The sequence below is a fragment of the Eleutherodactylus coqui genome, chromosome 3, assembly GCF_035609145.1.
Source record: "Eleutherodactylus coqui strain aEleCoq1 chromosome 3, aEleCoq1.hap1, whole genome shotgun sequence".
Classification (NCBI taxonomy): Eukaryota; Metazoa; Chordata; class Amphibia; order Anura; family Eleutherodactylidae; genus Eleutherodactylus; species Eleutherodactylus coqui.
This window is the reverse complement of record NC_089839.1, coordinates 223,908,016-223,931,521: the sequence shown is the minus strand read 5'-3', so window position 1 is coordinate 223,931,521 and position 23,506 is coordinate 223,908,016. Positions and strand designations below refer to the sequence as shown.

Genomic DNA, 23,506 nt, shown 5'->3' with positions numbered 1-23,506 from the left:
GCTTTATGTCAATGATGTCTATGTCCACTTTATGTTAATGACGGCTACGTTCACTTTATGTCAATGACATCTATGTCCACTTAATGTCAAATCACGGCTATGTCCAGCTTTATGTCAATCACATCTATGTCCAGTTTTATGTCAATCACGTCTATGTCCAGCTTTATGTCAGTCACGTCTATGTCCAGCTTTATATTAATCCTGTCTATGTCCAGCTTTATGTCAGTCACATCTATGTCCAGCTTTATGTCAGTCACATCTACGCCCAGCTTTATGTCAATCACGTCTATGTCCAGCTTTATGTCAATCACGTCTATGTCCAGCTTTATATTAATCCTGTCTATGTCCACTTTATGTTAATCCTGTCTATGTCCAGCTTTATGTCAGTCACATCTATGTCCAGCTTTATGTCAGTCACGTCTATGTCCAGCTTTATGTCAATCACGTCTATGTCCAGCTTTATATTAATCCTGTCTATGTCCCCTTTATGTTAATTATGTCTATGTCCTGCTTTATGTCAATCTCGTCTATGTCCAGCTTTATGTCAGTCACATCTATGTCCAGCTGTATGTCAATCACGTCTATGTCCAGCTTTATGTCAGTCACATCTATGTCCAGCTGTATGTCAATCACATCTATGTCCAGCTTTATGTCAATCACATCTATGTCCAGCTGTATGTCAATCACATCTATGTCCAGCTGTATGTCAATCACGTCTATGTCCAGCTTTATGTCAATCACGTCTATGTCCAGCTTTATGTCAATCACGTCTATGTCCAGCTTTATGTCAATCACGTCAATGTCCAGCTTTATGTCAATCACGTCTATGTCCAGCTTTATGTCAATCACTTCTATGGCCAGCTTTATGTCAATCACGTCTATGTCCAGCTTTATGTCAATCACTTCTATGGCCAGCTTTATGTCAATCACGTCTATGTCTAGCTTTATGTCAATCACATCTATGTCCAGCTTTATGTCAATCACATCTATGGCCAGCTTTATGTCAATCACGGCTATGTCCAGCTTTATGTCAATCACGTCTTTGTCCACTTTATGTCAATAACGTCTGTGTCCACTTTATGTCAATCACGGCAATGCCCGGCTTTATATCAATCACGGCTATGCCCAGCTTTATGTCAGTCATGTCTATGTCCATTTTATGTCAATCATGGCTATGCCCAGCTTTATGTCCATCCCGTCTATGTCCAGCTGTATGTCAATAACGTCTTTGTCCACTTTATGTCAATCACATCTATTTCCACTTTATGTCAATCATGTCTGTCAAGCACGTCTATGTCTGAGCTTTACGTCAATCACGTCTATGTCCAGCTTTATGTCAATCTCGTCTATGTCCACTTTATGTCAATCTCGTCTATGTCCTGCTTTATGTCCATCACATCTATGTCCAGCTGTATGTCAATCACGTCTTCGTCCACTTTATGTAAATTGCGTCTATGTCCACTTCATGTCAATCATGTCTGTCAAACACGTCTATGTCCACTTTATGTCAATCATGGCTATGGCCAGCTTTATGTCAATCACGTCTAAGTCTGAGCTTTATGTCAATCACGTCAATGTCCAGCTTAATGTCAATAACATCTATGCCCAGCTTTATGTCAATCATATCTATGTCCAGCTTAATGTCAATAACATCTATGCCCAGCTTTATGTCAATCACGTCTATGTCCAGCTTTATGTCAATCATATCTATGTCCAGCTTTATGTCAATCACGTCTATGTCCAGCTTTATGTCAATCTCGTCTATGTCCAGCTTTATGTCAATCACGTCTATGTCCAGCTTTATGTCAATCACGTCTATGTTCAGCTTTATGTCAATCACATCTATGTCCAGCTTTATGTCACTCATGTCTATGTCCAATTGATGTCAATGACGTCTATGTCCAGCTTTATGTCAATCACGGCTATATCCAGCTTTATGTCAATGATGTCTATGTCCACTTTATGTTAATGACGGCTACGTTCACTTTATGTCAATGACATCTATGTCCACTTAATGTCAAATCACGGCTATGTCCAGCTTTATGTCAATCACATCTATGTCCAGCTTTATGTCAATTACGTCTATGTCCAGCTTTATATTAATCCTGTCTATGTCCACTTTATGTTAATCCTGTCTATGTCCAGCTTTATGTCAGTCACATCTATGTCCAGCTTTATGTCAGTCACGTCTATGTCCAGCTTTATGTCAATCACGTCTCTGTCCAGCTTTATATTAATCCTGTCTATGTCCAGCTTTATGTCAGTCACATCTATGTCCAGCTTTATGTCAATCACATCTATGTCCAGCTGTATGTCAATCACGTCTATGTCCAGCTTTATGTCAATCACATCTATGTCCAGCTTTATGTCAATCATATCTATGTCCAGCTTTATGTCAATCACATCTATGGCCAGCTTTATGTCAATCACGTCTATGTCCAGCTTTATGTCAATCACGTCTATGTCCAGCTTTATGTCAATCACTTCTATGGCCAGCTTTATGTCAATCACGTCTATGTCCAGCTTTATGTCAATCACTTCTATGGCCAGCTTTATGTCAATCACGTCTATGTCCAGCTTTATGTCAATCACGTCTATGTCCAGCTTTATGTCAATCACTTCTATGGCCAGCTTTATGTCAATCACGTCTATGTCCAGCTTTATGTCAATCACTTCTATGGCCAGCTTTATGTCAATCACGTCAATGTCCAGCTTTATGTCAATCTCGTCTATGTCCAGCTTTATGTCAATGACGTCTATGTCCAGCTTTATGTCAATCACGTCTATGTCCAGCTTTATGTCAATCACATCTATGTCCAGCTTTATGTCAATCACGTCTATGTCCAGCTTTATGTCAATCACGTCTATGTCCAGCTTTATGTCAATCTCGTCTATGTCCAGCTTTATGTCAATCACGTCTATGTCCAGCTTTATGTCAATCTCGTCTATGTCCAGCTTTATGTCAATCACATCTATGTCCAGCTTTATGTCAATCACGTCTATGTCCAGCTTTATGTCAATCACGTCTATGTCCAGCTTTATGTCAATCTCGTCTATGTCCAGCTTTATGTCAATCACATCTATGTCCAGCTTTATGTCAATCTCGTCTATGTCCACTTTATGTCAATCACATCTATGTCCAGCTTTATGTCAATCACATCTATGTCCAGCTTTATCTCAATCACGTCTAACTATATATATAGCAATATGCAGCAGTTAGATTAGATCCAGGGTGATATCCGATCGCCATATCTGGGGTCAAGAAGGAATTTTTTTGCCCTTCAAGCAGTAACTCTCTGTTGGATTTTTCGTCTTCTTCTGGATCTTTGGATCCGGTGGCTCTCACTTCAGGACAACGATGGACTGTTCATAATGATCGCAGCAAGTTCTGTGCTTTCCACTGGCCTGACCTGAGAGTCATTGTCATCGTTGCTTATTCTATAAAAGGGACGGTAATATTTAATTACAATGTTGCTTATTGCTTCTCCAATAAAGAAAAATTCCTAAAAAAATCCATTGCAGTGTTTGTTTTTTGTCTGGATTTCTTCTGTACAGTCACCATGATGAGAGCGATCGCTGCCACTCAATCCTTCAGAGCTAGAGCCGGGCTGAGCTGCTGGTTCTGTATATAATAAAGTGTATCATCTCCCACACAGACGGCCACAATGGCTGGGAGACAGGAACTATAGGGGGTCCATATACAGAGAACATAAGACTCCACCTATAGCGACATCAGCTCCTGTCTCAGGGTACATTGCAAGTGTTATAAAATACTATATACTACTGGTGGCTAACTATATTTACCTGTTACAGTAATATCAGTTGGATATAGTTAGCCAACTGCAGTATATAGTATTCTTAGAAGAATACATTTTAGTCAGCTACATTTTACATAAGGGGAAGGGAAGGGGAAGGCAAAAGTTTGTAGCTAGATCCCAGGTGCATAGAAACATTTAGAAATAGCAGAAAAGTCTATAATATACCTCAGCTTTCTGGCTGATAACAGAAAGCAATAGCAGTTGTTACAATATTACTTTTTCTCTGTCCTCATACCACAGTATATCCCTAGAAAAACCCTTTAACCCTGCTGCCACAAGTTTACAGCGTCCCCTTATTGTCCCTACAATCTTAGCACCCTCACAAATTAACAGTTCCTCCCTAGACTCAATGTCTATCGCAGCCCGCAGCAGAATCTGACCCTGCCGCGGTCGAGGACCCTGCATACCTGTGGGGGCACGCGGCGGCTGTGTGGACCTCTGTACTTTTGGGTTTTGTCTACTGCAGATTGTCCACACGCCTCGCCGTTGAACATACGCAGTACAGAACTTTAAAAAAAATCTCCTGCTTTCCCGTGGGAACCACGGTCCGTCCACAGTGTCAGCTGTGGGCGGGCGGTGGATCGGACGGTTTGACTTCAATGGAAGTGGTCCACGTGGGAAATGCACTGAAATTGAGAATGCTGCAATTTGTTTTCTAGACCAAAATGTCCGCAAAACAAATATGCATGCTAATTCATTTGCGGACGCCCATGCTTCCCCATGGGCGGCTTTATTTGCGGATCTCCCACGCGGATTCTGCAAATCTAATTCGCAAGTGGACATTGGGCCTTAATACTCCCAGAAATCTACAGTGAATTCGTGAAGGGATTTTCCAGGCATAAACTATTGCTGGTGTATTCTCAGGAGGATCAGCTGATGGCTGTCAGTGCGGCGGGCTGGATGTGCGTCTTAGGAGGTCGGAGCAGACGTGGCCTCGCTAGCTTCACTCCCATTGCACCAATAGGAGCTGAAGCAGGTTTATACTTCCAGCACTTCCAATGAAGACGGTCGTAGAGGTGCGGCGAGGAGCGGTTTGAGCAGGATATTACAAGTGTGGGCAGCGCCATGATGCCGAATTACAGGATGTTTTCCTCCGGCAAAATGCCGATCAGCTGAAGGGGGTCCATTCTGCGCTGTTCAATTCCGTCATAAAACAGATCTGTTTGGCCAGAAGATTCCCCTTTCCTGTTCAATAATGGAGCAGGTAAAAGGAATCTACGATGCAGATGTGGAAGCAGCCTTAGGCCTTTTACCCACTAGCGTTTTTTTAATGCTGCGATATCGCTGTGTTTTTTTCAATAGGACTTTCTAATGTTAAAATCACATCGCAGAAAAATCGCAAGTTTGTGCTTTTGCAATTTTTGTGCAATGCAATTTTAACATTAGAAAGTCCCATTGAAAAAAACACAGCGATATCACAGCGTTAAAGAAAACGCTAGTGGGTAAAAGCCCTCGGGGCACTTTCACAGGGCAATTTTTATGTTCAGTTTTTTGTGAGCCAAAACCAGGAGTGGAGAGGAAGTATAATGGAAAGAGTTTTACGTCTTCCGTAGTTTGGGCCCACTCCTGGTTTTGGCTCACAAAAAACTGAACATAAAAGCGGCCATGTGAAAGCGCCCTTAGGCCTCCTTCACACGACCAGATGCGTTTTTACGTTCGCCCGTACGCTGCATAAAATACCATAGATAGATGGATACATAGAAAGACACATCAATAGATACGTACATAGATACATAAACAGTTCAATACATAGACAGATAGAAAGATACGTAGATAGATACCTACATAGAAAGACAAACAGACAGATACATAGATATACAGAGAAATAGATATACATAGATAGATAGATTGATACATAGACAGATATATACATGCATAAACACAAACAGATAGATAGACAAACGCATAGACAGATAAATAAACAGACAGACAGAGGGACAGATAGATAGACAGAAAGACTGACAGGTAGATAGATTGACACATATATACATATACAGATATATACATACATAAACACATAGATAGAAAGATAGATACAGAGACAGATACATACATAGATAGACAGACAGATGGATAGGTACATAGACAAATAGATCCATAGACATACAGACAGACAAACCATAAGACAGACAGATACATGGATGGACGGACACATAGAAAGATACATAGATACAATGATTTATTTTTATAAATGCATCTCCTTATAAATAAAGCCTACAGAATACCGTCTGTCCCTTCCATTATTAAATATACAATTCTGATGCCTCATATACATTCATAGAAGAAACAATTATGTGGGAAATGGCCTCCACAGCAGGATGGGGGAGAGAGGAAATCATCTGAACATAACAGCCAATAGGCTGAGGTCACAAAGATTATCACAAAGCATTATACAGCATACATACACGTGTAATCTACATAAACAGCAGAGTCACTGTGTACATACATTACTTATCCTGTACTGATCCTGAGTTACATCCTGTATTATACTCCAGAGCTGCACTCACTATTCTGCTAGTAGAGTCACTGTGTACATACATTACTTATCCTGTACTGCTCCTGAGTTACATGCTGTATAATACTCCAGAGCTGCACTCACTATTCTGCTGGTGGAGTCACAGTGTGCATATATTACTTCTCCTGTACTGATCCTGAGTTACATCCTGTATTATACTCCAGAGCTGCACTCACTATTCTGCTGGTGGAGTTACTATGTACATACATTACAAGTGGGCCCCCTAACAAGGTCACTATTACTACTGGGGACATTTAGGGGTCATTATTACTATTGGGTCCACTAATCTGTCACTTCAAACTAGTCTCAATGGTTAACATTATGTGCTGGATATCTTGTGTATTAGCGCTTTCAATGCCTGTAAAGTGAGCGTTTTTTATGTTTGTTTTTTGGGTGGGTGGGGAGCACCATTTCACACTTTGCTTAAGGTCACCTGCATACGAACAGGTGGGATTCCATATGCGGGAGCTCACAGCAGAATCTGACCCTGACAGCAGCCGGCGTCCGTGCGTACCTTTTTGTTTTTTTATTTGCATTGCGGATAGCTGCGGCGAGCCGCCGTCAGACATGCGCCGTGCAGATTTTTAAAAATGTTTATTTCTCTGTTGCTAGGCAATGACGCGGAATCCGCAACCTTGTGGAAGGTACGTGGGTCGGACGGCTTCCATTGACTTAAATGGAAGTCATCCGTGGGGAATCTGCACTAAAATGGAACATGCTGCTATTTTTTCCTCCACTCGTGGAAATCGCAATTTTGATTCTGCAAGCGTGCAGGAAGAAGTGCTTTTCCATGTAACTAACAGTATTTGCTGCGGATTCACAGTGCGGACGCCAACCGTGGATTCTGCAATGCGAATCTGTTCGTGTGCAGGAAGCCTCAGACAGCAAAAAGGCTTGGGGCACATCGGCATGTATGCCAGGTTGCAGTAAGTGTTTAATGAGTATATAACTATGGATGCTGGTGTCATAGGGATGTTTAGTTTATCCATCCATCATTCCGCTTGTGGTCACATGATTGCACAGCAGCACTTTCTGGGATAGTCTTTGGCGTAGGCTCTGTTCTCATTCCCGTACACGTAGTAATGGTATTCTGCACCTTTCCAGGTATAATCCACTTTGGTGAGCGGCAGCCACTCTATGGTGTGTCTCTGCGAGGGGAGGACATATTGCATCAGGCGTCAGTACAGAAAAGCATTGCTGCGGTGCTAATGATGACGTCACGTACCTGTCTCAGGATTCTACAGTCAGCGAACATGGTGTGATGCTCAGTCAAAACTCTCTCAGATGCTTCGTTGATAGACGGTTCAGGGAAATTGGTAACAGACGACAGCTGCAGATATGTAAGATGGAAAGTTCTAAAGGCGGATGGGGGGTTTATATAAACTTATTAGAACTTTATTAGCAAGAAGATGAATGACAGGGATATTCTACAAGAGGACGAGACGTTACAGCTGTTGGGGGGGTCAGACTGTTACTTGCCCACCCACAGTCAGAATGCCCACCTAATGACTGAACCCCTATAGCTCACCGTCCGCTGCTCATCAGAGAGGAGGATTTCTCCCGTCACTTTCTTGAAACGTTTAGTTGTGAAATCTGATTGGTGGTCAGCAAGAAACTCAGAATTGTGGTTTTTCCTGAAATAAGAAAAAAGAAAATCTATATTGACTTGTGCGCTCGTCAGGACAACAGTTTATGGGCTTTAATTGACAATAAACTATAGTATTGTGATATACCATAGGGGCAATCAGGGATGTTTACAGGACTTCACAGGTCTGCTCAGTGCCCTTATATAAAATGAATAAATAATCTCACCAACCCAATGTATAGTGTATGTAGATAATGCTGCCATACTGCACACATAGCTAATAGCAGCATATTGTTAAATCCGCTAGGCGCACTAAAGAGCGATTCCACAAAAGGGACGCAAGTGTGTCCATTTAAAACCTACAAACACTCTCATCAAACAATGAATGGGAAGGCTTTCCCTAAATATGTAACAAACGAGGGAGAGGCCCTGCCTACCACGGCAGACTGGTCGCGTCGATAGATACAGGCCTGCACTCATACCTCGGATCTAACTTCTCAAGAGCTGCAGACACAGAGTAATTCAATGTGCCATGCTGTTTCTGTAACTCCTATTGACTTCTATGGGTGTTATGGAAACATCGTAGCATAGCCTGCTTGGCTGTTTCTGTAAGTACCAACCACCCCCCAAAACTGCATAGAACTAGGCTGGGGCAGTGGGGGCCACAATTACAGATAAATGGGGACCCAGAGATGGGACCTGCATGTATCAGCCTTTCACGCCTGTGAAAGTATTAAATAATACTCCTTTAAGGACAGCCTGAGCACCCCCATAAATAGTGCCATCACAGTGCCCCCATTAATTGTTTCATCATAGCCAGCAGAGTGTCTCCGTGAAGAATAGTGGTGTTATTTGTTGTGGTGCGTGCAGTAAAGGGCTTAATGCATAATTTCCTGGTGATCTGGGGTAGTGAAAGGGATTAATTAGAGGTCCAAAATGTTGTGCTGATTCACCTCTTTAGATATAACGGGGCAGAGTTACTAACAATCTAATAATTAGTGCAAACTAATTTAGTTTATAAAAGCACCAGATTTCTCACAGTGATTCTGCTGAATGATAAATCTGGTGCATCTCTTAACTGTCTGGTTAAACTTTATAACAACCATAAGGGGTCCGGAAAGTCTTCAGACCCTTCCATTTTGTTATGTTGTGGCCTTGTGTTCCCCATCCTTCTGCACTCAATACCCCATAATGACAAAGTGACAACAGAATGGGAGAAATATTTGTAGATTTTTTTTTCTTTAAAGTGAAAAACTACCCTTTAGCATTGACATAAGTATTCACACCCTGTACTTAGTAATTAGTCGAAACCCCTTTAGAAGCGATTCCAGCCTGGGGATGATGCCACAAGGTTTGCCCACCTGGATTTTGAGGATTTTCTGTCCCCTGTTAGGTTGGATGGGGGCCATCAGTTGACAGTCATTTTTAAGTCTCTCCAGAGATGTTCCATTGGGTTCAAGTCGGGGCTCTGGCTGGGCCACTCAAGCACATTCCTAAGCCCCTCCTGTGTTGTCCTGGCTGTGATCCTAGGGTCATTGTCTTGTTGGAAGGTGACCTTTCTGCCCAAACTGAGGTCTCCTGCACTCTGGATCAGGTTTTCATTATCTCTGTAGTTTGCTCTATTCTGCTTTCCATCAACCCTGACTGATCTCCCGGTCCCCCAGTATGATACTGCCAACACCGGGCTTCACTGTAGGAATGGTATTGGGCAGGTGATAAGCGGCGCCTGGTTTCCTCCAGACAGAACACTCAGAGGCCAAAAAGTTCCATCTTGGTGTCATCAGACCAGAGAATCCTGTTTCTCGCAATCTGAGGGTCCTTTAGGCTCTTTTTGGTAACTCCAGAAGACTTTCATGTGTCTTACTGAGAAGGGTCTTCTGTATGGCCCCTCTGCCATAATGCCCAGATTGGTGGAGGCTGCAGTGATGGTTGACCTTCTGCAAGTTTCTCCCATCTGCACACAGGATCTTTGAAGCTCAGCCAGAGTGACCATTGGGTTCTTAATCACCTTTCTTACCAAGGCCCTTCTCTCCCTTAGAGCTTAGGGTGTATTACAGCCCATACGCTCTGCCGCATATGGGCTACGTGTGACACTGCACATGCCTGCGAATGGTGCGATCACGGGCATGTGCAGTGTGATTTATTTATTTTTTTTAATTCCCCACTGCCCATACACAATGCATTACGTATGGACAGCATATCATATGCTACCCATACTAGGGCTGCATATGATATGCAGAAAAATAGAGCATGCTGTGATTTATTTCTCCTGCATATCCAACGTAATGCCCACACTCAGATGTGTATGGATAAGTGAAAGTCCATTGACTCCATTCAGAATGTGTTGCGCAAGGGATATACACGTGCGTAATAGGCGGTGACAATACGCCCGTGTGAACAAGTCCTACATTTGGTGGGTCGGCGGCTCTAGGACGAGTCCTGGTTGTTCTTCCATGTTAGAATTATGGAGTCCGCTGGGCTCCTGGGAACTTTCAGTGCAGCAGAAATGTTTTTATAGCTTCTCCAGATCTGTGCCTCCACACAATCATGTCTCTGAGCTCTACAGGCAGTTCTTCCCTCCTCATGGATTGGTTGTGGCTCTGATATGTATTGTGAGCTGTGACACAGGGGCTGTGTCTTTTAAAATGATGTCCAGTCAGCTGAATTTACCACAGGTGACGCCAATCAAGGTGTAAAAACATCTTAAAAAGACTATCAAGAGAAATGAGAGACCCCAGAGCTAGATTTGAAGAGTCACATCAAAGTATCAATACTTATGTCATGAGCCTCGTGTGGTGCAGAGTGTAAGCTCTCGCCTACGACCTGAAGGTTGCAAGTTCAATCCCTGCATGAATCAGGTAGCCGGCTCAAGGTTGACTCAGCCTTCCATCCTTCCGAGGTCGGTAAAATGAGAACCCAGCTTGGTGGGGGGTAATAAGTAATAATTACCTGAAAGCGCTGCGGAATGAGTTGGCGCTATACAAATACCATGATTTGATTTGATTTATGTCAATGAAAAATTATGTCATTATATCATTATAAGGTATTGAGTACAGAATGAGGGGGAAACACAAGGCCTCAGCATGTAAGAAAAAGTGAAAGGGTCTGTAGACTTCCTAATGCACTGTGTAAGTTCACTAAGTTTATGCCAAATAGTGCTAACATTTTGGTGTAAATTTAGCAAATTTTTGGGTGTGTTTAGGCCATGCTCCTTTTGTAGGATGAGATGTAAAAAATGTCTGGAAGTGTCTAAAAACACATAATAAATGTAATACTTTCACATGTACCTGGATATTAAGTAGTGCCGAAAAAACTACACCAACATCGGCATGCCGGTATTAAGGCCCTTTTACACGGGACCAGTGTCTGCCAAACTTTGCCTAACACTCGTCCTGGTGTATACTCGTGTGATAGACATGATGATTAGTCAGTATAAAATGTCTATTGATTTGTATAAACCAAATGTATTATGCTATTGTAATGACTTTTAGCCCTGTGGAGTTTAATGGCCACACAATTTAATCATGGTATTTGCTAGACAATGGCAGGTTAAAGATGTGTGATGTAATGTTAGCTGAGTACATAGAATTGCACAAGAGCCTCTAAGAGTTAAGGGTCATAGTGTTCTATGTATATCTGTGTTCAACACTGAGTGTTTTCCTAGCTCTCTTCCACTCCCCACACATAATCTAGTTAAATAATGAGTTGACACGCACACAGAAATGACTTCAGCTAGGACAAAGTCCACGCCACATCAACACTTGGAGAAGGGTGGGCAGAGAGGCGGGAGATTCTATATGATCCGACAAATGAGAATCCTATATGTTACTGATGTAATCTGTTGCACGCCCATTGTATGTCTTACAATAAAAGGGGCTGTCTGGGTGTTTCTCTCCAGAGCCATTTTGGATATGAGACTCTCCCGGTTTTAGACCAGTATTTGTGTCTGATCTGGTCGATGATGTGTGCACACTATACAATTTGGAAGCTACAAAATACCCCGAAACCTGCTGGAGAAAACCATAATCCAGATCACTCGCTCCCGTGCTGTTACACAGGAGGGAGTACTGCTGGATCACTCACAGCGCATCCGGCAGCAAGGAGGAGTGGCTGGAGGGGAGTTCTCTCCCTGCTCTTCCCCCCTTCTACATTCACTGTAAGCAGTGGCGGCTCAGTACTGAACTGCTGCTGTTTACACTGAACGATGTGTCCAGTCATTCTGTTTCTGCATGCTTTTACATTGGCCGATTATCGTTCAAAACCCCGCGGGAACGCGGGATTTTGAAGAACCAGAACGATATCGTCCGTGTAAAAAGGCCTTTAAAGATTAACCACTGCTGGGGTATGAAAGAGGACGCAGGGAAGAACCTTGTAACCTGTCCTCTGTTCCCTTGTGTTCAGTCGACATACGCAGGGACCTTGTCAAACTCGTACCATTTTATCGTCAGTCGAATGAGGAAATATTGCACAAAAGTGCAAGAAAAGGTACACCAGCGCTACTTACAGGGATCTGTAAAGGCACAAAGAATCCACCCAGTAGTGATAACTGAAAAAAGGATTCTTTATTAGGACGCACGGGTCCTCCTAGTGCAACGCGTTTCGTCTGAACAGACTTTATCAAGCACAAAAATAGTAATGTATAATGCAAACAAAGGCATAGTATAAAATGCACACCAAGACATCACCTTATATACATGTGTATCAATAGGAACTAATGAAACATGAAAACGAAAGTACCTGCTCATGTTGCCAGCGTGGCGGCCGCCATGTTGGAGGGGGGGTCTAGGTCACGTGTCTACGTGACAGGTCACGTGGGTGAGCCGGGATGACGACACAAGCATCATCAGGAAGGGGGCGGGCTGATCGCATAACGCTGCCTATTGTGAGCTTAAACTCGAAATTTAAACTTTCCAAACTGGATATGCCGGAACCGAGGAGGCTTGAGTAAGTTGTGAGGTTATTATGAGCTCTCGCGAAATAGCGATGTGGCCGCTGGTTCCAGCGGAAATGACGTATGAGTCACATGCTGTGCGAAGGGGGGGGGGGGGGGGGGCGGCCGCAGCGCTCCGTGGTGCAGAACGAGTGACCGAATCGTCACATGTTGTGGGCGGGCCTTAGAGACGCCGGTAGTACAAGGGGGGCGGGGCCGCAGCGCTCCGTGGTGCAGAACGAGTGACGGAATCGTCACATGTTGTGGGCGGGTCTTGAAGACGCCGGTAGTACAAGGGGGGGGGGGGGGGGGGGGGGCGTGGTTGAGTGGCCAGGTGACGTAATGGTCACATGTCCGCGGCTAGAATGTAGCCCTTGGAACGAGGTGTCCCGTAGTAGAGAAAAGTGACAGATACGTCACAAGTACTGGGCGGGACCTAAAGGCGCCGGTGCCCCGAGCCCCCTATTATAGTAACTAAATACAACTATGCCTATAACGGTGCTTAATATATTTACATTTCCATAGTCCCATAAAGGTGTAAAATGTATAAATGGGGAATATATAAATAAATAAAATTGATAAACATATGAGTGATAGCTTAGATTTAGTTATAACTCATCAAATAATAGCTATAGGGCTAAAGATAAGAGCTATAGGGCTAATAAACAGCCAATTAGAAATTTATACGACGTGGGAAAACTAAACATTGAAAAAATACAGTACTGATACATTAATAAAACATGGTGATGTCCTGTTATGTGTGAATTGCATATAAAAGGGGATAAAAATATGTAACATAGGTAAATACAAATATAAATATAAATATGGCGACCGGGCTGAGGCCCAGTCAGCTCAGTCACCAATGTATAAGCGTCACATGTGTTAAAAAATTAGTACACGATGGGTGCTCTATACACGTATGTATGCCCCCATATATTATCATATACATAAGTATAATTCGGACAATAATACAAATAAAAATAATAATGATAAAAATAATTAAAATTCATCCGTAGAACCTGACTTTGCATGAACTAATGTACCATAATGATATTAATATATGTATATATATAAATATATACACATGGTTCCAACAGTGGAATAGTATATAATATAAGATTGATGCATATAAAACTTGCAATCCCTGAAATTGGAGACAAAGAAAAGGTGTGGATATGCATAAATGGATGAAAAATATATATATACATGATTGTATGAATAAACCACAGGGTGAAATAAGGATAGAACTGCCATTGGTCTCACTAAAAAGGCTGATAACGAAGTCATGGCAGTTCTATCCTTATTTCACCCTGTGGTTTATTCATACAATCATGTATATATATATTTTTCATCCATTTATGCATATCCACACCTTTTCTTTGTCTCCAATTTCAGGGATTGCAAGTTTTATATGCATCAATCTTATATTATATACTATTCCACTGTTGGAACCATGTGTATATATTTATATATATACATATATTAATATCATTATGGTACATTAGTTCATGCAAAGTCAGGTTCTACGGATGAATTTTAATTATTTTTATCATTATTATTTTTATTTGTATTATTGTCCGAATTATACTTATGTATATGATAATATATGGGGGCATACATACGTGTATAGAGCACCCATCGTGTACTAATTTTTTAACACATGTGACGCTTATACATTGGTGACTGAGCTGACTGGGCCTCAGCCCGGTCGCCATATTTATATTTATATTTGTATTTACCTATGTTACATATTTTTATCCCCTTTTATATGCAATTCACACATAACAGGACATCACCATGTTTTATTAATGTATCAGTACTGTATTTTTTCAATGTTTAGTTTTCCCACGTCGTATAAATTTCTAATTGGCTGTTTATTAGCCCTATAGCTCTTATCTTTAGCCCTATAGCTATTATTTGATGAGTTATAACTAAATCTAAGCTATCACTCATATGTTTATCAATTTTATTTATTTATATATTCCCCATTTATACATTTTACACCTTTATGGGACTATGGAAATGTAAATATATTAAGCACCGTTATAGGCATAGTTGTATTTAGTTACTATAATAGGGGGCTCGGGGCACCGGCGCCTTTAGGTCCCGCCCAGTACTTGTGACGTATCTGTCACTTTTCTCTACTACGGGACACCTCGTTCCAAGGGCTACATTCTAGCCGCGGACATGTGACCATTACGTCACCTGGCCACTCAACCACGCCCCCCCCCCCCCCCCCTTGTACTACCGGCGTCTTCAAGACCCGCCCACAACATGTGACGATTCCGTCACTCGTTCTGCACCACGGAGCGCTGCGGCCCCGCCCCCCTTGTACTACCGGCGTCTCTAAGGCCCGCCCACAACATGTGACGATTCGGTCACTCGTTCTGCACCACGGAGCGCTGCGGCCGCCCCCCCCCCCCCCCCCCTTCGCACAGCATGTGACTCATACGTCATTTCCGCTGGAACCAGCGGCCACATCGCTATTTCGCGAGAGCTCATAATAACCTCACAACTTACTCAAGCCTCCTCGGTTCCGGCATATCCAGTTTGGAAAGTTTAAATTTCGAGTTTAAGCTCACAATAGGCAGCGTTATGCGATCAGCCCGCCCCCTTCCTGATGATGCTTGTGTCGTCATCCCGGCTCACCCACGTGACCTGTCACGTAGACACGTGACCTAGACCCCCCCTCCAACATGGCGGCCGCCACGCTGGCAACATGAGCAGGTACTTTCGTTTTCATGTTTCATTAGTTCCTATTGATACACATGTATATAAGGTGATGTCTTGGTGTGCATTTTATACTATGCCTTTGTTTGCATTATACATTACTATTTTTGTGCTTGATAAAGTCTGTTCAGACGAAACGCGTTGCACTAGGAGGACCCGTGCGTCCTAATAAAGAATCCTTTTTTCAGTTATCACTACTGGGTGGATTCTTTGTGCCTTTACAGATCCCTGTAAGTAGCGCTGGTGTACCTTTTCTTGCACTTTTGTGCAATATTTCCTCGCTCATCCATAGTGGGTACTATTTGCCAATAGCACCCACCATCATCAGCAGCTCTCCGGACCTAGCCCCGCTGGATTGGCGCAACGAATTTCCACCACCCATCTATATATACACTGGAGTATATATATCATTTCTATAGGACTACTTGGATTTGGAGGTGATAGTGAGGCCATTGCCAGTCCTCACTTATCACCGGGTAAGTCATACACATTTACCGCTTGACCCACCTTTCTTATTTTACCTTATTGTTTTTTTCGGCTGAAGCGCCCTCCTAAATTTCCTCTATCTTCAATCGTCAGTCGAATGTACTTTATAACTATTCCTTGACCGTGGCAAGCTCTACATTGCTGGGAACCAGAACCGAAACACTGGGAGCATCTGCAGGTAGAGAGCAGTCATAGTTATATCATCTGCAGTACACACCATGTGGCACGTGGATCATACTGCCATACAGTTATTTGTGTAGGTGGGATTGGGCAAACATGATGCATCTTATTTAGGCCTCATTCACATGGGCGACACGGCATCGCCATGAGAAAATCGCAGTGACACCGCATCGCTGGCCCATGCGGTAGCGCTGCAGTTTCTCGCGGTGATATCACGGCTTTGTAGCACCACATGCAAGGATTTTCGGGGGTGGTGGTGGTGGTGGTGGTGGGGGGGGGGGGGGGGTTGGGCTTGAAATATAAGCCCTAACCCGAAAATAAGCCATAGCTGAATAAAAAAAAAAAGGAAAAAAAAGTATACATCACCTAGAAGTGCTGTCCGTGACTCTGCTGCAGCTTCTCCCCGGGTCCCTGACACTGTTTTTTTTCTCTTCTGGCCAGAGTTTGAAAAATCCCCGCCTTCTGGAAGCACTGGCTGTGGTTGGCTGACACTTAGCCTATCACAGCCAGTACTCAATGAACAGCTGTGTTTGGCTAAGCGTCAGCTAATCACAGCCAGTGCTTCCAGTAGGCGGGGATTTTTCAATCCCCGAACAGAAGATGATGAAGAGAAACAGTTCCGGGACCAGGGGAGAAGATGCTTCTGGGCTGACAGTGCTTCTGAGGTGATGTATATTGTTTTTTTAATTTTTTCCCTGTAGCTAGGGCTTAGATTATAGCTTTGACAGTAGAATTTCCTACTGTCAAAGTTGCAATGCACCGCACAAAAAACGCGTTTTCCTGCGATGCAACAAAGAGGAAGGCTCCATGGGGAAACATGGGCCTCAAAACCTCACGAGTTGCGGGCATATCGTCGGCCCCACGAGGTTTATGTGTCGGATTTATTCGCAGGTGTGAATTAACCCATAGGAAAGCATGGGCTTCACATACATGCGATTTGTCGCCTGTGTGAACGAGGCCTTATGAATAGGTGTTGCATATAAATACTGCAGTTTCTGCTAAAGCAGATGGTTGCACATTCTTGCATACCAAAGCAGAACTATATCCATCATGTGCAGCTTGTTTAACATTTACATAGGTGCTGTATTATTATAGATTTCAACTTACCGGACACGACCCGATCCACCACAAGCGGTGCAGGTGTGATCTGTATTCCTACCACTTCCACCACAGGACATGCATCTGCTCTGTGAAGTGAACGAGGAAATATCTGATTACATGCTGATAACCAGGCTGAAATGGTCCCAAATACAGTTTACAGATACCAGTGGTTGATGTGTATCTCATCAAATGTCTACTTACCCTTCCAAGTCCACAGCAGTTTCCGCATATGTTTCTGCCGCGACCGAAACAGTGTGGACAGGTCTGTGGAAATGAAAAGTTGCTAGAGTTAAATATATGGATAACTCAGTGTGGAGGGGAGATATGGGGCACTGGCTCTGGTAGATCAGTGTGGAGGGGATAGATGGGGCACTGGCTCTGGTAGATCAGTGGGGAGGGGATAGATGGGGCACTGGCTCTGGTAGATCAGTGTGGAGGGGATAGATGGGGCACTGGCTCTGGTAGATCAGTGTGGAGGGGATAGATGGGGCACTGGCTCTGGTAGATCAGTGGGGAGGGAATAGATGGGGCACTGGCTCTGGTAGATCAGTGTGGAGGGGATAGATGGGGCACTGGCTCTGATAAATCAGTGTGGAGGGTATAGATGGGGCACTGGCTCTGGTAGATCAGTGTGGAGGGGATAGATGGGGCACTGGCTCTGGTAGATCAATGTGGAGGGGATAGATGGGGCACTGGCTCTGGTAGATCAATGTGGAGGGGATAGATGGGGCACTGGCTCTGGTAGATCAGTGTGGAGGGGATAGATGGGGCACTGGCTCTGGTAGATCAGTGTGGAGGGGATAGATGGGGCACTGGCTCTGGTAGATCAGTGTGGAGGGGATGGATGGGGCACTGGCTCTGGTAGATCAGTGTGGAGGGGATAGATGGGGCACTGGCTCTGGTAGATCAGTGTGGAGGGGATAGATGGGGCACTGGCTCTGGTAGATCAGTGTGGAGGGGATAGATGGGGCACTGGCTCTGGTAGATCAGTGTGGAGGGGATAGATGGGGCACTGGCTCTGGTAGATCAGTGTGGAGGGGATAGATGGGGCACTGGCTCTGGTAGATCAGTGTGGAGGGGATAGATGGGGCACTGGCTCTGGTAGATCAGCATTATCTAATCCAGTCTCACTAATGATATTTTTCTGCTATGCAGTGGGCAAAGGATAAAGGTCAGATCACTCTGGGTATAACTGATGGTACCTCGAGTGATCCTGAGATCTGTGCGCCCTGAATACTCCATGAGAAAGGATCAGTGATGCGCATGTGTGTCCACCGCTCCATTCACTTCTATGGGATGGAGGGAGAGTGATGTGATCAATAATCTTGCTCTGGCCCATAGAAGTGAATGGCGCGATGGTCACACCACTGATCCTTTCTCATGGAGGATTCAGGGTGCACAGATATTTGGATTTATGTGGGGTCTCAGCAGTCAATCTCACAGTCATCTGATGTTTATGCCCTGACCTGCGGATGGGGATGTGTCATTATTAGGAAACCCCTTTAAACAGTAAGGGCTCCTGCACACTTGCGTTTTTTTCACGCGTTATAGCTGCCTTTTTTCAGGCAATATTGCTGTTTTTTTCCCCACCCGATAGTCAATGGGACTTTCTAATGTTAAAAATGCTTTGCAAGTTGGTGCCTTTTTAACATTAGAAAGTCCCATTGACAATCGCGTGAAAAAAAAGCAGTGATATTGCGTGAAAAAAAAGGCAAGCCCCAAAGGGGTTGTACCAGGATTAACTTTTATCATCTATCCAATGGATAGGCAATAAAAATATGATTGCTGTGGGGTCGTACCGCTGAGACCTTCACTGATCCCGAGAATGAGGATTACGTATCCCCCCTCCTCACTGTGAACTCACTACACTGCCTGCAGTCAGGAGGAGATTGAATGCTGCGGTGGTCGCTCCCCGGTTTGAGCAGGGGGGATACAGTCAATGACCTGTACATTAAGGCCCATGGCCTTTAGAGTCACTAGTTCCTCCAGCGAGGGTTTCAGCGTGCAGACAGCATGATATAAGGAGTTGCGATATGGAGGACCAAGTGTGGTTGAGACGAATCTCCCATCACTGAGTAGGCCTTCCATTAATCAGTGTTCACACTGGTATAGAAGGGTTTGCAGTCCTGCAGTAGTTTGAGGGGTTATGGGTTGGTTAGTGTAATGCATTGCATATAGAGTTTAAGTACTAGTCTGCGTATATATATATATATATATATATATATATATATATATATATATTAGGATGTCATGGCGCAGCCAGTCACCTGACAAATAAGAAAAAGTGTTGTAGCAGAGAAGAGCTTGAGGTAAATTATGGAGTCAAGCGCTCCTAGTGTAAGGATGCAGCCCTTAAGGAGCAGATTTGGTTGCGCTATGGGTATTTAGATGAGGCGGTGTCGGCTAACAGGCAGCAGGTGCTGTGAAGGTGACTTGCTGCTGCTAAAGGTTAAATGCTATGTATCACGTCCTATTATTTAGTGTAACGTTCACTGAATCATCACCCTCCTATGAAGTGGCAGAATTAACCACTATCATTCCATAAAGTTCATTTTTTGTATGTGCCAACTCCATCTCCGTCTGTCACTTCCACGCCATAGACCACCACCAACCACCTGCTGCACTAGTACTGATGACCAGGCCTCGCTGGAAGTCCCTCCGATCGCTGGATTTTCCCATCTAATGTGGATTCACTCTGAAACTGATCCACGGAAAACTTGTCACGTGATTTTATGCCGCACTCCGGGGTCACGGGGGTAATTTTACATACAACGAAGCGCTGATTACGAGAGGGCAGGAGGTGCTAATAAATGCTCGGGGGCTTTAGTTAAAGGACTGGGGGTTCTGGTAAAGGGTGGGAGTCTCTAATAAAGGGGCTGTCCATTACTGTAAGCTGTGCAAAAAGCAGCCTGAATATTGGGCGCGACACAAAGTGCTACTCAAACATCTACTTATCTTACATAGAAATTACACAGAATGTATTAAGAACCTTTATTGAGGAAGTGAAATCCTCACTTTGTCGTCTTTTTTTTACCTCTACTGAAGAAGTGTGGGGTAGTGGCATACGATGCTTTGATTTCTGAAAGAGATGTGGGGGCTCTACTTGGATATCCCAGCGGTTAGGAGGGGGACCATTGCCTGCACCATCCACCTCTCCACCTGTGCACACAAAATGGAAAAAGAGATGGAAAAAGTTATTGCACACATTGAATTATAAACCTTCCAATCACCCTCCTTTTCTCGATTTTGGATCTTTTTTTAGGTCGGGGTGTATTGGGCTGAATTGACACACATAAATCTGCAGTGAAAAATAGTTATGCTGCGGATTTCTAAATCTACAACATGCTGTGTCGTAAAAAAATTGCAGATCTTCACTGCAGTTTACATTCATTGCAATGCATGAAATCCATGTGAAAATTGACCAAACTTTGCAACTAAGTCATTGGTGTATGTACTCCACAATGTCTGCACATACTAGGGTTGTCACCCGACTGGTGCTTTAATCTAGAGGCTGGTTTTCGGTATTTTTTTTGCTGGTCAAATATTAACCTTGTCATCAAGCTATAACTCACTCTGGAGCTCCACTCAGGAGAAGACTGAGAGCTTGAGGGTGAATTTGGTGGTTGTTGTCCAGCTGGAAGTAAAGGGGTGTGAAAGCCAGCAAGAAGGGGACACTTACCATACCTCCCAACAACGAAAAAAGGGATAACTGAAGCTGTACACATAGCGTGCTGCGGCAGGTTATATGGCTCTTTTTTTTGCGCAAAGCCACGTTGTATATCATATAATAGTGCCCTTCAGTACCCCCTCTTGGCCCCGTTTATTAATAATGCCCCCTGATGCCCTGTTTAATTTTAAAAAATGCCCTTTTGTAGCCAAGAAATTAAAAAATGAGCTACACTCACTTGCATCGCACCTCCCACTCCCAGCTTCTACAGTTGGCGCCACTGGTCCCCAATGTGCTTCTGTGTAGACAGATCACGTGACTAACACATTGGAGTGGGAGAAGCGATGCAGGTGAGTATAACCTTTTATAAAATTTTTATTGCAGTGACGGATTATTATTAGGAACAGTTTGGCCGCCCATAATGCTCCTCTTATAATCTGCCATTGGGTGGTTTGATGATAGATTGGGACATGTGCAGTGCCTCACAGCGACCGAGACACGAGGCCCACACTGAAGAGCTGGCGGGGTAGAGGTGTCACTTGTCATGGTGGCTCTACCAGACACCTCCCCAGAAGGACGCACAGAACCTCGGCTAGGCCTCTTTTAGGCAACGCCGGGTGGTGGTTACCTGAATAAGTGTAGTGGACTTGAAGTTGTCATGCGTGACGCCACCGTTCCTTTACACAACGGCAAATCCTTTGTGGTTAAGTAAGGGAGTCCACACACAGTTAAACTTGAATACCTCAATTACTGGGAACGGGCAGTGACTGGAAACTTTACTGTGTACTTTCAGAAATACAGCTTACTCGCACGTGCAGGAAGAACAGTATTTCAGTAGATGCTCAGGGAGGAGAACACAGGATGACACGAGGCCCACAGTCAAAGTTATCTGTGGTGCTCCGCTCCTGGAAAGGGAACACTCCGAAGGAGGACAGGGTTCACACGCATGGAATAGGACTCTCACCCCAGGGTCCTCAAAGTCCTGGACAAAGGACGCAACCCTGGGGTTATATATATGAAAGGGAAAGGCAGCACGCTGGGATCTTTTTTTCTTTTTTTCAATCAGGTAGAACTCAGGTCATAAAAAACCTCCAAACTTTTATTCAATAAAAGAGTAGCATATTCAGCAGCGATGTTTCGGCCACATGCACCGTGGCCTTTGTCAAGCTGATACACCATGCACAAGACAACATTTAAATAGTGCACTCTATTAAAAACAATTGAACTCACCTGTGTGTCTGGAAGTGCTGCCCAGTCATGGATCCCATGTCTTCCTATTAGCGTCCACTAGGGGTGTAACAGTAGTGACTGTTACTGCGGGGGAATTGCTAGTTACCTCCTTATAGAAGTCCATATTCATAACCAGTACATTGGGAACATTGGTCTCCCGCTGTCAAAGATGTCACTGCCCAATTGTTATAGCAGCGCTAAGCGGTAATCATGACACACTAATCTCATACTCAAAAGAGGAAATGGGACATATATGCTATAGAGTGCCATATCTATCAACTACAGCACAGAACTGTATATATGTATGATGGAACATATATGTATATTAAGTTATACACAATAATAGCATCCTCTAAAACCAGCATGCTTTAATGTGCCATACCCTTTATTCACAGCGCAAAAACATGTGCAAATGTGATGAAGCGTGCAACCCTGGGGTTATGGCTGCACGTGCCAACTTGTTTTCCCCGTGGATAATGATCCAGGGAAGGATCAGCACTCCTTCTCTTTGAGTGAGGATCGGACGAGCCTCCAGCATGGGAACATCCTGCGTAGAAGCAGCTGGGGATTTCCTCCTAGGCCTGGCAGGTTTCAGAGTCCCTGGCAAGATAAATTTCCTCTTCTGAGAAGCTTCTCCATGTATCCCCGAATGACAGAGAAAGTGAAGGACACGTTGGGGTGACCGACTCTGCAAGCTCTGGTTCATCCCTCCAGAAATATCGCAGCTGCGGTGGTGCGTATCCGGAGGCCAGACCCTGGATGGGCCTTGTGCCTGGAATTGCTGGCAAAGGAGGCAACATCTCTGCAGCTTGCTGGCGGAAGGCATTCTGGATGGATAGGTCCAGTGGCTCCTCTTTTTTTGTAGTCTCCGCCTCCTGGGGGGCGATATGGAGTTGCACGCCAAGGTTCTTGGGTGGGGGTACTCCTCGCCCCTACTTTGTGGTTGGCCAAGGCAGAGACTTCTTGGCAGAAAACTCTTGGCTGCAATTTCTTGGTGGGAACACCCTGTAAAGATGGAAGAAAACAGGGTGGCTGGGCGCCATTTTGAGTAGCCATGTTGAGACTCACGTGGGGCTCTGCAGCAAAAACCAGTAACTGCATATGGTCCAACAATATCAGCACACTTTCTCTCTCAGTGTAGTACTTTCTTCAGATTGCACCTTGAGAGGAACTTTCCTGTAACACGGTTGTAGACATGGCCGAAACTTGACACAGAGATTTTCTCACTTTTTGCTCTGGACTCGACAGTTATCTGTGGTGCTCC

General features: G+C 44.1%; 1 protein-coding gene across 1 annotated transcript in view; it reads right to left on the bottom strand.

Annotated features, from left to right (window-relative positions):
* Positions 1-7,322: 7,322 nt before the first annotated feature.
* The window catches only part of LOC136620272 (protein SSUH2 homolog), a 94,205-nt gene continuing 78,021 nt past the window's right edge, over positions 7,323-23,506 (bottom strand). Inside the window, exons 6-13 of the mRNA XM_066594974.1 lie at positions 20,380-20,504; positions 17,547-17,609; positions 17,352-17,431; positions 16,165-16,236; positions 12,353-12,373; positions 7,862-7,967; positions 7,559-7,663; positions 7,323-7,481 (exon numbers count right to left, since the gene is read on the bottom strand). Coding sequence (XP_066451071.1) covers positions 7,341-7,481; positions 7,559-7,663; positions 7,862-7,967; positions 12,353-12,373; positions 16,165-16,236; positions 17,352-17,431; positions 17,547-17,609; positions 20,380-20,504 — 713 coding nt within the window. The 3' untranslated portion in view covers positions 7,323-7,340. The remainder of the gene's footprint in view (positions 7,482-7,558; positions 7,664-7,861; positions 7,968-12,352; positions 12,374-16,164; positions 16,237-17,351; positions 17,432-17,546; positions 17,610-20,379; positions 20,505-23,506) is intronic.